Source organism: Acinonyx jubatus, chromosome B3 (genome assembly GCF_027475565.1).
Source record: "Acinonyx jubatus isolate Ajub_Pintada_27869175 chromosome B3, VMU_Ajub_asm_v1.0, whole genome shotgun sequence".
Taxonomy (NCBI): Eukaryota; Metazoa; Chordata; class Mammalia; order Carnivora; family Felidae; genus Acinonyx; species Acinonyx jubatus.
Window position 1 is genome coordinate 72,930,121 of NC_069386.1, and position 13,682 is coordinate 72,943,802.

Below are 13,682 nucleotides of genomic sequence, written 5' to 3' on the forward strand. Positions count from 1 at the left end.
AGGGGGAGAAGAAACAGGTATTTAGGAGTTGGGGACCAAGAAAACGTTAGCTTTGGGACCCTGGAAAACAGAAAAACATGGGTCTTACGGTGTCCAGTCCCCAGGAGGAGAGAAAAGACAATGCCCAACCCTCGATTTCTGGACTCCCAGCCTCCGTGGGCCCTCGCCCTGGCCTCCCCCCTCGTTCCTAGCTTGTTTGCCACCCCGTTGTCTCCCAGTCGCTATCTCTCGGGAGCAAGAGTCCTCAAAGTTACATCATGTGCAGGGGGCGAGGCGGAGCGGGGGGCGGAGCCTCGCGGAGGCGGGGAGCCGAGTAGGGGGGCCCAGCTGTCCAATGAGAGAGATGGGTGTGGGGGCTAGGATGCTGGGGGAGGGGAGGCGTCTGGTCCGGTCGGGGCCTGGTGCCCTGGGGGAGCGGCTGTACCGCTAGGGCGTAGAGAGGGTCGCGCGGGCCCAGCGAGGTTCCGCCCCTGCGCCCTCCCGCCCGCCTCCTTTTTAAGCGCCTCCCGCCCAGCCTTCGCTCCCGCTCGCTTAACAGCGCACCCTCTTTCCCCGCCTTCCTTATCTCCCCGGCTCCGCTCGGTTCTCGTGGCCACCCCGCAGCCCCAGGTGCCATGGCCGCTGTGTACCGCCCCGGCCTGCGGTGAGTGAGCCCTAGCCCGGGGCCGACCCGCACCTTCCGCCGCGCTCGCCCCCTCGGGGCTGCCAATGGCGCTCTCCTGCCCGCTAGCCTCCGCCGGCTTTCTCAGCAGAGGAGGAGGCGGGCCCGGGGCGAGTGTGTCTCCATCCCCAGCCTCTCCGGCCCGTGTCTCGCGGGAGATCTGGGGCGGCCGCCGCCGCTCCGAGTCTCTCCGCTTCCGTCCCCTCCTCCCCCGTCCCTGCTTTGCTGATCTCTGACCGCGCCGTCTCGATCTGCCACTCACAACTTCCTCCCCTCCTCGCTCGCCCCCACAGAGCCCTGTCTCCTCGTCTCCTCCTTTTCTTTAAGATGTAACTCTTGTGCCCCAGTTGCGATTAGAAGCGCGGTAGGACCCTGGGGTCAAGGGTGCATGAACCCCTGGGGGATTGAGCTCAGAACTCCCCAAAGAAGGCACAAGGTAAACCTCCATTTCCGACCTCCCGCGAACTGGAACCTGGAGGGAAGCCTGGCGCAGCCAAGGACCTGCGGCCAGGGGAAAAGAGGGAAACAAGGTGGAGGAGGGGGACAAGTTGCCTTCAATTCTAATAGGTTGGCTTCGTCCTCTGTCTGGGACGGAAGCTCCTAGGCCCTGCTCCCTTTTCACAGCTTCCTGTCGTTCCTCTGTGGCCTCCCTTCTCCCCAGCATGTGTCCCAAAGTCTGAGCTAACCCCCAAGTCTCTCCCACAGCTGGTTCCTCTTGGCCAGCCCATGTGGGTAGCCTCTGGAGCAGAGGAAAAGGAGAGGGTCCCACTGGTAGAGAGTCAGAGAGGATCACCAGAGACTTCCTGAGCCAGGCCCCCTGCGGGGAGAGGGACCTGCCAGGTCCCAGGAGTCCTCTTCCTCTGCCCCTGAGGCCACACTGGGTTTGAATCCTGCCAGCCCAGGTCCACTCTAGCCAGGTTCCAACTCCCATATCCATGGTCCGAGCTGTCTCCCTTCCCCAGGCTTACAGCCTAAGTTTAACTGAGCTTTCTGCAGTCTGATGTTACCACCTACCACCAACACCCAAAACTCTCTAGGCATTTGACCTCTAAGGGGAGGAACAGGGGCATGCAGTCTGATGTGTGGAGCAGTTTCTGGTGGGCGAGGCCCTGGCATCAGAGAAGGGCAACTTCCCTCTCTTGGCCTTTGCTCTCTCTGGGTCACTCCACCCTGGGTCCGGGCCAATCAGAGCAGACCCTGCTTCTCCCTCTCCCAGGGGTGTGAAGGGACAGAGAACAGGGACCCTGCCCTCATGGGAATGGGCATGTACCCCAGCCACTGACATTCCCCAACAGTCAGCCTTCCACCCAGCTCAAAGATACCTACCCAATAGCAATATCTTATGCAACCCTTGTTGGCCCAGGTGGGCAGCCCTAGCTCTGATGCCTGGAACCCCAATACCCAGTTACCAACTCTCTGTGCAAGAGCCCTAATTTGGAAACCTGGGACAGTACCATCTCAAAGACTGGGTCCTTTGCTGAGGCTTTCACAGTCTTATACACACCAGAAGAAAAAAGTAAAAGCAGCTGCTTTTTTAACTTATAAAAACTATACTTAAGAATGGAAAGAACAGGGATGAGGGCTTTAACTACCAGACCCATGAAGCTGTCACCAGGGCACAGTTTATCGACACTGGGTCATAGGGCACCTCCTCATTTCCAACCTTGACCAGACAGAGTTAAACGTGGGCATGGGTTAAGACTGCAATAACCTCAGCATGCCGACATATACCCTCCACGCCACCAAGCATGTGCCTTTATGCTCCTTTGGCAATATTCGTCCCTTGCTGACAAGAAAACACCCTCACTGGGACTCATGGAGGCCATAAGGTACATGTGGCCTGAACCTATCCCACACACCTACTCTCACCTGCTCTTCAAGGTGCCTGCGCCAAGACCTGTTTTAGCATGCTCCATGGCAGCCCAAGCTTTCTGTCCCCTTGACTTGCCCATCTTCCATGAGAACACCCAGCCCATTACCTATTTCTTGTCGTAGGCTTAGCCGGCCTGGGCTGAGCCCTTGGGGCTGGTCATCATGGCGCAGCATCCAGACCCTACGAGTACTCAGTGGAGATCTGGGCCAGCTGCCCGCTGGAGTTCGAGACTTTGTGGAGCGCAGTGCCCGCCTGTGCCAACCAGAGGGCATCCACATCTGTGATGGCACCGAGGCTGAGAACACTGCCACACTGGCCCTGCTGGAAAAGCAGGGACTTATCCGAAAGCTCCCCAAGTACAACAACTGGTAAGCCCTGAGCCCTGTGACCCATGGGATGGGAACAGCTTATTGGACAGAGGCCACGTTGGGTTTACCAAGACAAACATCAAATTTAACTAGACCATCCCAATGGAATGAGCAAGAATGGGAGCTCTGGGGAAAACAGAATCAGGAATTAGTGAGATTGGTCTATATTTTTTATGTTAAGGAAAGAAGCTAATACAAATAAAAACCTTTGCTTTCCCCCCCCCCCCCCCTTCCAAGTTCAGAGTTTTTGCCGAGGGCAGAGGCCTTTAGAAGGCTGGGCCAAAGGAACTACCCCTTAGATGGGACAAAATCTGGAGCAAGCAACTGAGGTGCAAATGGATGGGCAAAAATAAGACCCACAAAAGACGTAGAGTCAAAGTTGGACTTGAAAGATTGGGTCTGGGGATGAGGGAGATCATCTGGCCACGTCTTCCTGATAATCCTTTCTCCCCCAGCTGGCTGGCCCGCACAGACCCCAAGGATGTGGCACGAGTAGAGAGCAAGACAGTGATTGTAACTCCTTCTCAACGGGACACAGTGCCCCTCCCGGCTGGTGGGGCCCGTGGGCAGCTAGGCAACTGGATGTCCCCAGCTGAGTTCCAGCAAGCTGTGGATGAGAGGTTTCCAGGCTGCATGCAGGGTAACCGGGGCAGGGACACAGAAGCAGGGGCACTGAAGATATTAACAGGTTAGAACCCTTCATCCTGGTGATATTTTTCCTCCATAGGCCGAACCATGTATGTGCTTCCATTCAGCATGGGTCCCGTGGGCTCCCCACTGTCCCGAATCGGAGTGCAGCTCACTGATTCGGCCTACGTGGTGGCAAGCATGCGCATCATGACCCGACTGGGGACGCCTGTGCTTCAGGCCCTGGGAGATGGCAACTTTGTCAAGTGTCTGCACTCTGTGGGCCAGCCCCTGACTGGGCAAGGTGAGCGCCTACCCTGCCTAGGGGAGGCCACAGAGACCTGCTTGCATTCAGAGAAAACCCTCAATCCTACCCATCTGAATTAGTGAAACACCTCATTCCCAAAATCTAAAGCAGCAGTCTGGGCTGGGGCAATGCTGTGTTGGCAGAGCAATTTGCACAAGATTGAGAAAAGTCACTTATCCATGTCCTGTCCCAGAACAGGGACGTAGGAGCTGATAGATACTGGGGGTGTGGGGGGGGTGTTAAGCTACTCATTGGCACCACCACCGCTCCTCAGTGTCTCTCCTGCCAATCCCAATACCCTCCAGCTCCTAATGCCCCAGTTCCTCATGCCCCTACCAACAGCCGGCCCCATGACCCCATAACCCATTGTCCCCAGGGGAGCCGGTGAGCCATTGGCCATGCAACCCAGAGAAAACCCTGATTGGCCACGTGCCTGACCAGAGAGAGATCGTCTCCTTCGGCAGCGGCTATGGCGGCAACTCCTTGCTGGGCAAGAAGTGCTTTGCCCTTCGCATCGCCTCTCGGCTGGCCCGGGATGAGGGCTGGCTGGCGGAGCACATGCTGGTGAGGGCCTGGTGAGGACCTAGGCAGCTGCAGGGAGCAGGGCAGGAGTGGGGCCTGGCTGGTCAGCCTCACCTCCCCACCGCCAGGTGCCGGGCCGGTTGGGAGGGACTCTGCCCAAATGACCAAAGCTTTGGCCCCAGGCTGCTGAACATTGAGGGGGCTTCAACTTGCTGCCACACCAGCCCTGTGGCAAGGTGGTGCACCTGTTTAGGCAATAATTATTTGTCCTCCCCGTTAACGCCTGGCTGTCCTTTCTGTGCAGACCATAACTGACCTCCTCTTTGTTCCCTCCCTCCTCGACACGCAGATCCTGGGTATCACCAACCCCGCAGGGAAGAAGCGCTACGTGGCAGCCGCCTTCCCCAGCGCCTGCGGCAAGACTAACCTGGCCATGATGCGGCCAGCACTGCCAGGCTGGAAAGTGGAATGTGTGGGGGATGACATTGCCTGGATGAGGTTTGACAGTGACGGTGAGAGGCCCATGGATCATACTCAGTTCTGGCTCATACCAGAGCATAGGAGTCTCCCCTTCACTGCTCATGGTGGACCCTGCCCTATACCTCCTGGCAGTCTACCCACCCTAGAGACAGAAGGGCTTTCTCCATAAGATCTGGGGGCCAGCTCAGGGCAAGAGGGAACAGAATAGGACCTTCCATGGACGCACCTCTCAACTCTTACTGGTTGATCCTTCCTTTCCTTCACTTCTGCTCCTGACAGGTCGACTCCGGGCCATCAACCCTGAGAATGGCTTCTTCGGCGTGGCCCCTGGCACCTCTGCCACCACTAATCCCAATGCCATGGCCACAATCCAGAGTAACACTCTTTTCACCAATGTGGCTGAGACCAGTGATGGTGGAGTGTACTGGGAGGGCATTGACCAGCCTCTTCCACCTGGTGTCACTGTGACCTCCTGGCTGGGAAAACCCTGGAAACCTGGTATGTATGATGGGGGAGTTGTGATACAGCCCCTAGGGCTCAGCACCTTGATGACGTAAAAGGCTTCTCCACAACCTGTGGCTGTCCTCCAGGACCTCTGGGAGTCACAGGAAATTATAAATATTCCCGGTTTCTAACCCCAGGTGAGATCTCAGGTCAAGTCCCAACTCCAGGTATTGGCTTTGGGACCTGGCTAAGCTGCTTACCCTCATGAACTTCAATTGCCCCATCAGCTAAATGGAGGCAGTTACCAAAGTACCTATCTTGGCTGTTGGAGAGTTAAATTAAATAACGCATGCAGGAGTGCCGTTGGTTAAGCGTCCGTGTCTTGATTTCGGCTCAGGTCATGATCTCACAGATCGTGAGTTTGAGCCCCTGCTTGGGATTCTCTCTCCTCCCTCTCTCTCTGCCCCTTTCCCCCTCAAACTAAATAAATAAACCTTAAGAAATAATAATGCATGCAAAGTGTTCAGCATAGTGCTGAATACATAGCAAATTTTCGGTAAAAATAAGCTGGAGCTTTTTTTTTTTTTAAGTTTATTTGAGAGAGAGAGAGAGAGAACAAGTGGGGAAACACTGAAGCACAGACCCCAAAGCAGGGCTCGAACTCACAAACCCTGAGATCATGACCTGAGCTGAAATCAAGAGTCAGACACTTAACTGAACCACCCAGGTGCCCTTGGAATTTTTTTAAAAAGGAAAGGGAAGGACTGTTTTGAAAATTTTTACACAAGGACTTGGGCTCAAAGCATAGTCCACAAAGTTTGACCCATTAGGGAGGAAGAAGCCTGCCCCTCCCCCTGCCACTTGGCTCCCACCATCCCTTGTATAATAATTATTGTCTAAAGGTCAGCGTTGTTACCCTCACCCTTCTCTATCCCTCTAACACGCACACCCAAATCCTTCCAGGCGAAATCAGACCAGCTCTTTAGCCTCTTCTAACAGCTAGTTTCTCAACCCTGTCATCGCCCCTGGTGCCTAGCAGCCCTGCCCCTCCCCCAACCCTGCACTCTGGACCTTCTGCAGTTAGCCCAGAGACCTAAGAATGGAAAGAAGGGCATGCTGGGGAGGGTGGCCTTGTGGTCACTGAAGCCTACATTCACGTCTTCCAGACTGACCAAGCATTCTCCCTCCTTATCTAATCACCCCTTGCTTTCTCCACCACCATCATTAAGCCCTCCTTGGCCTTCCCACCCAACTGAGAAACCGAAGAAACTTTCATACTTCCCCGAAGGCTAGTTCCCCAACCCTTTCATCATCTCTAGATTCACGGGTATAACTAGGGCATGTTGTGCCCAGCTGCTATTCCCAGAATAATACCCTGTGCCAGGGTCCTAAATTGGGGGCTGCTGGAAGTGCAAGAGGCTCTTATATGCAAGTGGAAGCAGGAGCTGGGCAGGTTGGCGGGGGGGGGGGGGGGGGCGCGGCAGGGAGAGATGGGCTGGCTGTAGAACTCCCTTGCCCCCCTTCCCAGGTCTAACCAGCAACCTCCAGCAGAGAAGCTTCTGTGTGCATTTAGGACCCCCATGGTGGTGTTTTATACACATGCCACCGACTTGGTCCCATTCTCTCCCTAGGGACCAAATGTCCTATGCTCCTCAGGTTTCACCTGCCCAGGTTATATGTGAGGTCTTCAAGACATATTGTTCCCTCTGGGTCTAAGGAGACCCAGGGAAATCACCAAAATTCTTCTAGCTTCAAAATCAATTGCTGTTTACATTTTGAAAGCTCAGAAGACCCCATCTTCCTCTATTTGCTGATGGAAAGTCAATTGTCTGAAGTACTCATTGACAGCCTCAGTTTTTGCTTTAGGTTTGAATGTTTGTTTAAATAATAATCCCACAGTGGGGCACCTGGGTGGTTCAGTTGGTTGGGTGACCAACTTCAGCTCAGGTCATGATCTCACAGTTCGTGGGTTTGAACCTCGCATCAGACTCTGTGCTGACAGCTCAGAGTCTGGAGCCTGCTTCAGAGTCTGTGTCTCCCCCTCTCTCTGCCCCTCCCCTGCTCACGCTCTGTGTCTCTGTCTCTCAATAATAAATAAACATTAAAAAAAATTTTTTTTAATCCCATATATAAATCATTTCTGGGATAAAATTTCTGCAAAAACCTTATGCCAAGATCTAAGCCCATTCTCTTGAGCACTGGCCAATGCCAAGTAGCTACAGCTTGGCATAGACAGTAGTGTCCTGCTAAACCCCAATTCCTTGCCCATTCTTTCTCACATAGCACAGCTGGTAGCACCATTATGGATAAATAACCTGATCTTTTGGGAAAGATGTCCTGGCTCCCTTCTCCCTGCTCCTTACCACACAAGGTTGCAGGGAGTTGATGATGCAAACAGAAATTTTGCAAGAGTGCATGCAAATATATGTGTGTGTTGGGGGTGGAAAAGCCCTTGGAACTGAAAGTATTTGTATTTCCCCTGCCAGGAGACAAGGAGCCCTGTGCACATCCCAACTCTCGCTTTTGTGCTCCGGCTCGCCAGTGCCCCATCATGGACCCAGCCTGGGAGGCCCCCGAGGGTGTCCCCATTGATGCCATCATCTTTGGAGGCCGCAGACCCAAAGGTAAGCATTGTGTGGGCTCCATGCCTTCTTGGTAAAAGGTCTGTCTCCATCTCAGGGCCTACCTCCCTCTTATACTTAAAGCTCAGCCTAGATTGCCAACTGTAGCTGTCTGTCTCTAGAACTATCCCCTGGAGAATGCAAAATATGGGGAGGCATGGGGTTTGAAAATGGGAAAGCAGAGATACTAGGAGAGAGAGAACAGGAATCAAGATCACCAGGAGGGAGGGGGTGAGGGCCCACAGACAAAAGCTGCCTGTGACCCTGTTCACTGGTGTTCTAGGAGTACCCTTGGTATATGAGGCCTTCAACTGGCGCCACGGGGTATTTGTGGGCAGTGCTATGCGCTCTGAGTCCACTGCTGCGGCTGAACACAAAGGTGAGTGCCATCCCTATACATCCACATGGCTGCTTCTCTCCCTTTCTGAGCCAGACCTTCCTCCCTTCCTCCTGCCTGCCCTTTCCACGGGTCTCTTTTCCCAATCCCTTCTCTTCACCCTACTCTTGAGGATCTTCTGGAGCCACCAACATTTCCCAACTTCCTCCAGCTGGATGCAGGGTGCCCTTCTCTTCTCCAGTTAGGAGGAAGATTCCTTACCCATCCTGCTCCCCTCCCCAGGGAAGGTCATCATGCACGACCCATTTGCCATGCGGCCCTTTTTTGGCTACAACTTTGGGCGCTACCTAGAACACTGGCTGAGCATGGAGGAGCGCAAGGGGGCCCGGCTACCCCGCATCTTCCACGTCAACTGGTTCCGGCGGGATGAGGCGGGCCACTTCCTGTGGCCAGGCTTTGGAGAGAATGCTCGGGTGCTAGACTGGATCTGCCGGCGGCTAGAGGGGGAGGACAGTGCCCGAGAGACGCCCATCGGGCTGGTGCCAAAGGAAGGTGCCTTGGATCTCAGTGGTCTGGGAGCGATAGATACCACACAGCTATTCTCACTCCCCAAAGACTTCTGGGAACAGGAGGTGCGTGACATTCGGAGCTACCTGACAGAGCAAGTCAATCAGGATCTGCCCAAGGAGGTGTTGGCTGAACTGGAGGCCCTGGAGGGACGTGTGCGTAGAATGTGACCTGAGGCTCCAGGCTAGCAGGAGAACACAGCACCCCCCCATCTGTCCCAGCCGCCATCTAGGGATAGGAGAGCCACCAGGCTTGCAGAAAGTATGAGCAATTGGATAGAACTAACATCTGGGTGCCATGAGACCAGGCCACAGGCCTTCTCCAACATGCTAATAATAAGAGATGCTCATTTATTTTACACAACTTTTGTGCTGTTTCATTCCTGCCTGTCTTCACAGGCTTCACTCTAACACCAATTTCATAGACTTCTTGCAGCTCTCCAAGCAGCCAGCACCCTGGTGCAGCCTGGCCTGGCGCAGCCCGGTGATATCCAGGACCTCTCTCACAGGCAGCGCTACCACTGGGCCATATAAGTGGGAATTTCTGGGAGAAGGCACATCTGCTGTGTGTCCCCAGTTCTTAAAAAGACAGGGGCCTCTACCAGCTACTCCGTATAGCCTCCAGGCCTTAAATTTCTGACCTCCCACTTGGAGACCAGAAGCCTCCCATCCCCAGTGAAGCAGTTCCATTGTCAGTCGTCAAACCTATTCTTCTTCCTGCTTGACCTGACACTGGGACTCCAAAGCATTCATGAAAGCTCATTCAATATTAAGAGAGCTAACACTTATAGTACCTTCTGTGCGCCAGGTACTGTTCTGAGCACGTTACAAAACAACCCTTTGAAGCAAGTACCACATTACAGATGAAGAAACAAAGGCATACAGAGGTCAAGTAATTGCCCAAGCCCACACAGCAAACAGGAGAACCAAGGATAAACAATAATGGCATAGACATCTCTCATAGCAGCATAGACTGGAGAACTATAAAGATTTTAGATGTCCCCTATTCCATGCTTCTCAGACTTAAAAGTGCATATGAATCACCTGGGGATCTTGATAAAATGCTCATTCAGCAGGTCTGGAGTGGCCAGGAGATTATTTTTCTTACAAGCTCCTAATTGATGTTGATGCTGCTGGTCCAGGGACCATAGTTTAAGTAGCAAGGCTTTGGCCTAAATCCTCAGAAATCAGCTTTATAGGAAGACCACAAAGGGAGCGATGATCCTCCATAAATCAGGGGCACTGGCTGAGGGATAACTTCACCTCTGATCTGAATCAGGCTGAGGGCATGTATAAACAGACTGGTAGGATGGAAGTCCACACCCAGAAAATGAGAATAAACTCCAACAAATAAAATGGAGTTTCTGGGAATTGCTGCAAAAGAAAAAACTGGAGGAGGAAACACCAAGTGTTTCATAGAGAACAGCCAATAACCAGCTATCGTGTAAGCAGAGAAGAAGCTAAGGTCAGAGTGGATCACGTGTTAATGTATAGTTAGTAATGGAGTCTATTATACTTAAAAATATACAGCCAAATCTTCAGCTTCATGAATGGCATGCAATACCTGAGAAAATGATCAGAGGCGGCACAACAGAGATGTTAGGCACACGGTAGAGTCAGGTGCCTCTGGGTTTCTTCATCTGTAAAACCGGGATGTGCCTGCACCTCGGTGTTGTTAGAAGGATTAAAGGTCAGTGGAGCCAGCACTCAGAACTGTTCCTGGCATGGAGTAACCACTGACTGTATGTTAGCTGCTCTCACCTTTCCACTCTATATTGATTAGAGTGTGTCCTGTAAGCCTATGTCATATATTGCTGACGCTACAGTTTAAGAGGAGAGTGAGCAATGCAAATAAAATTTAGAAGAGAAAGAAAATTGGTTTGGAAATAAGTCCCTCCAGGAAAGAGGCAGGGAACTGGGGTTCCAGAGCCCTCCAGGTATCTAAATGCCCAGTGATTTAAAGGTATTAGCCTTAAAAATTATTTTGACAATTAGAATAAAATTAGGCTACATGCCCTGCAGAGAAATGATAAAATGTAGTTAACACACTATTAATTTTTTTTAAGTTTGTTTATTTTGAGAGAGGGAGAGACGGGCAGAGAAGAAAAGGGAGAGAGAATCCCAAGCCAGCTCAACATTAAGCACAGAGACCAATGCCAGGGCTCCATCTCACTGAACTGTGAGGTTATGACCTGAGCCAAAATCAAGAGTTCGACGCTTAACCGACTGAGCCACTAAGGTGTCCCTAACACATTTTAGTTAATCTTTTTATTTTACTTTAAGTTTTTTATTTATTTAAGTAATGTGTACAGCCACCATGGCGCTTGAATTCACAACCCCAAGATCGAGTCGCATGCTCTTATGACTGAGCCAGCCAGGCATCCCTCATCTTTTTATTTTACGTTAAAACACAGATACAGAAAACCATGAAAAACAAAGGTATAGCTTAATAAACTAACAGAAAGTGAACACTTGTAAACCATCATCCAGAGAAAAAAATAGAACTTTGCAGACACCCAAAGCCCAGCCACCCCCTCCCTACATTCTTCACCTTCATCATAGCCCCTCCTTCCTGGCATAGATGGATATTGTGATGCATGATAATTATGTCCTTTAAGTTTATTTTTGTAGTTTTATCACCCAAGTGTGGATCTGTAGACATTATGGCTCAGCTTTGCCCATTTTTAAGAATTTCATATGCCTTTTAAGTCTCAATCTATAAGTTCCCCCTCCATTCCTTTCTTTTCCCTTAATTTAATCATTGAAGCATCCAGATCTAGATGCTTAATGCCTAGATTCATTAATTTACCAGGGATTTCAAGACAGCTATATTCAAACTGTCATAATTGTTGGAAGCTTTACAAAAGGACACTCCCTTTATATTCTATTTCATTACCTCGAGGTATAGTTTATAGAGAAGCAACAAAGTAACTGATTCTTTTCCTTTATTTACCATCTCCAATATGATTTAATTTTCTATCATCCTGCAAAAGGGCAAACAATTAGTTACTTACACACACACATACACCATTATGAACTCATGGATTTAAACATACTTAATGTTTATGAAGTTACCCTTTTATTTTTTTTTTTAAGCTTTATTTATTTTTGAGGGAGAGAGAGAGAGAGAAAGAGCGTGAGCGGGGGAGGAACAGAGTGAGAGGGAGAGACAGAATTTGAAGCAGGCTCTAGGCTCTGAGCTGTCAGCACAGAGCCCGACACAGGGCTCAAACTCATGAACCGCAAGATCATGACCTGAGCCAAAGGTGGACACTTAACCGACTGAGCCACCCAGGCGCCCCAATGAAGTTACCCTTTTAGTGCTCAAATTATCCCATCTTTGGCCATGAGAACTTGGCTCCTGAGTCCTTTTTTTTTTTTTTTTAAGTTTATTTATTTTTGAGAGAGAGCAAGTGGGGGATGGGCAGAGAGAAGAGGCCAACACAGGGCTCAAATCCATGAACCGTGAAATCATGACCTGAGCCAAAATCAAGAGTTGAATGCTTAACCGACCAAGCCACTGAGTCCTTTTGACATTACCCTGATAGTGTTTGCTGGCTTCTTGCTATCTGGTAAGATAAGCTGTTCCGTGTTTGTCTCGTACATTTTCTGCCCCAGACCTGGAATCAGCCATTTCTCTAAGCTCTGGTGGCTTTCCATGGGAAATGGCATTTTAAGATCTACTACTGGTGGGGTGCCTGGGTGGCTCAGTCGGTTGAGCATCCAACTTCGGCTCAGGTCATGATCTCAGGGTTTGTGGGTTCAAGCCCCGCCTCAGGCTCTGTGCTGGCAGCTCGGAGCCTGGAGCCCGCTTTGGATTCTGTGTCTCCCTCTCTCTCTCTGCCCCTCCCCCACTCATTCTCTCTCACTCAAAAATAAATAAAATATTAAAAAAAAAAAAAAAAAGAAGATCTACTACTCGATTGGTCATTGTTTCTAGATCTTTTCAACAGATATAGTAAGATAAAACACTTCATGAGTTCATACTGATAGTTCCTATTCAAATTCCTGGCTAAAGAAAGGGTTTTTAGCTTCTGTATCACATCTGTACCTCCTCTCTGCCACACAAAAATTTCTGATTCTCAAGGTCACAGGACATGAGAGTATTAGAAATCCCATAATTACTCAATTGCTTTTTGGTCAACAGAATTTAAATCCTAGGTAAATTAACATACTTCCCCTTTCCTTCTACACAGAATGCTACAAGAAGATAATGTAATCAGTCGCTTCGGAAGACAACTTTCCCTTGTGTAACCCAGAGCTGAACACGTGTCCGAGAAACTCTGCAGTTGCCAGCCTGCAAGGTGGGGGAGAGGGAGGCCAGGGTTAGCCAGAAAAGAAAAATCTGCTCCCCTTGTCTCCTCTCTAGCCCAGCCTGCCCTCTAGTGGGGATGCTAATGAACAGGAAATAGCACAAGGCAGGTCACAAAGAAAGTCAATTAGCTGACATTTAGTTAGCAATCACTAGAACAAGTCCTAGAATGGGTGCTGAAGGTAGAAAAGTTCTCTGTGGCATTAAGCGGCTTCAAGTGTGGCTGGGAAAACACGAAGCTGCCCAATGAAGTGCCCAAGCACTTCACAAAATGTCACCAAGCAACATACCAAATTTCAAAATCATGAGAGGGAAAGCCAATAGTTTCTCAAAATGACTTAATTATTTTAAAAGAAATGGTATATTTCTTTCAATGGAACACATAGCATATCCTAAGACATAAATGTCCATATGCATTTAAAAAGTATTATAAAGGGCGCCTGGGTGGCTCAGTCAGTTGAGCCTCCAACTCTTTGATTTTGGTTCAGGTCATGATCACAGGGTCATAGGGTAGAGCCTTGAGTCCAGCTCCCACTGAGCGTGGTGCCTGCCTAAGATTCTCTC

General features: G+C 50.7%; 2 protein-coding genes across 10 annotated transcripts in view; one reads left to right on the forward strand and one right to left on the reverse strand.

Annotated features, from left to right (window-relative positions):
• NRL (neural retina leucine zipper) overlaps nt 1-13,682 on the reverse strand; it is a 29,820-nt gene that overhangs the window by 11,866 nt on the left and 4,272 nt on the right. For 2 of the 9 annotated variants that reach the window (XM_053224305.1, XM_027065455.2), the window contains exon 1: nt 2,641-2,777. The exons of 6 other annotated variants lie outside the window; for them this stretch is intronic. The gene's annotated coding sequence lies outside the window, so the exon portion shown is untranslated. Of the gene's footprint in view, nt 1-2,640; nt 2,778-13,682 lie in introns of those variants that run through there. One more of the 9 variants, XM_053224302.1, reaches the window with a different exon arrangement.
• PCK2 (phosphoenolpyruvate carboxykinase 2, mitochondrial) lies at nt 418-9,170 on the forward strand. The gene is made up of 10 exons (XM_027065448.2): nt 418-643; nt 2,657-2,902; nt 3,358-3,542; nt 3,630-3,833; nt 4,213-4,400; nt 4,708-4,870; nt 5,118-5,336; nt 7,769-7,906; nt 8,187-8,282; nt 8,523-9,170. The coding sequence occupies exons 1-10, from the start codon at nt 615-617 to the stop codon at nt 8,975-8,977; spliced, it is 1,923 nt and encodes a 640-aa protein (XP_026921249.1). The 5' UTR covers nt 418-614; the 3' UTR covers nt 8,978-9,170.

Excerpts from the sequence above, each read along its gene's own strand:
- PCK2 (XM_027065448.2), top strand. The coding sequence starts at position 615 with ATGGCCGCTGTGTACCGCCCCGGCCTGCG. Across the intron at positions 3,543-3,629 it reads GTTTCCAGGCTGCATGCAGG|GCCGAACCATGTATGTGCTT; the intron begins GTAACCGGGGCA and ends TTTCCTCCATAG. Across the intron at positions 8,283-8,522 it reads TGCTGCGGCTGAACACAAAG|GGAAGGTCATCATGCACGAC; the intron begins GTGAGTGCCATC and ends TCCCCTCCCCAG.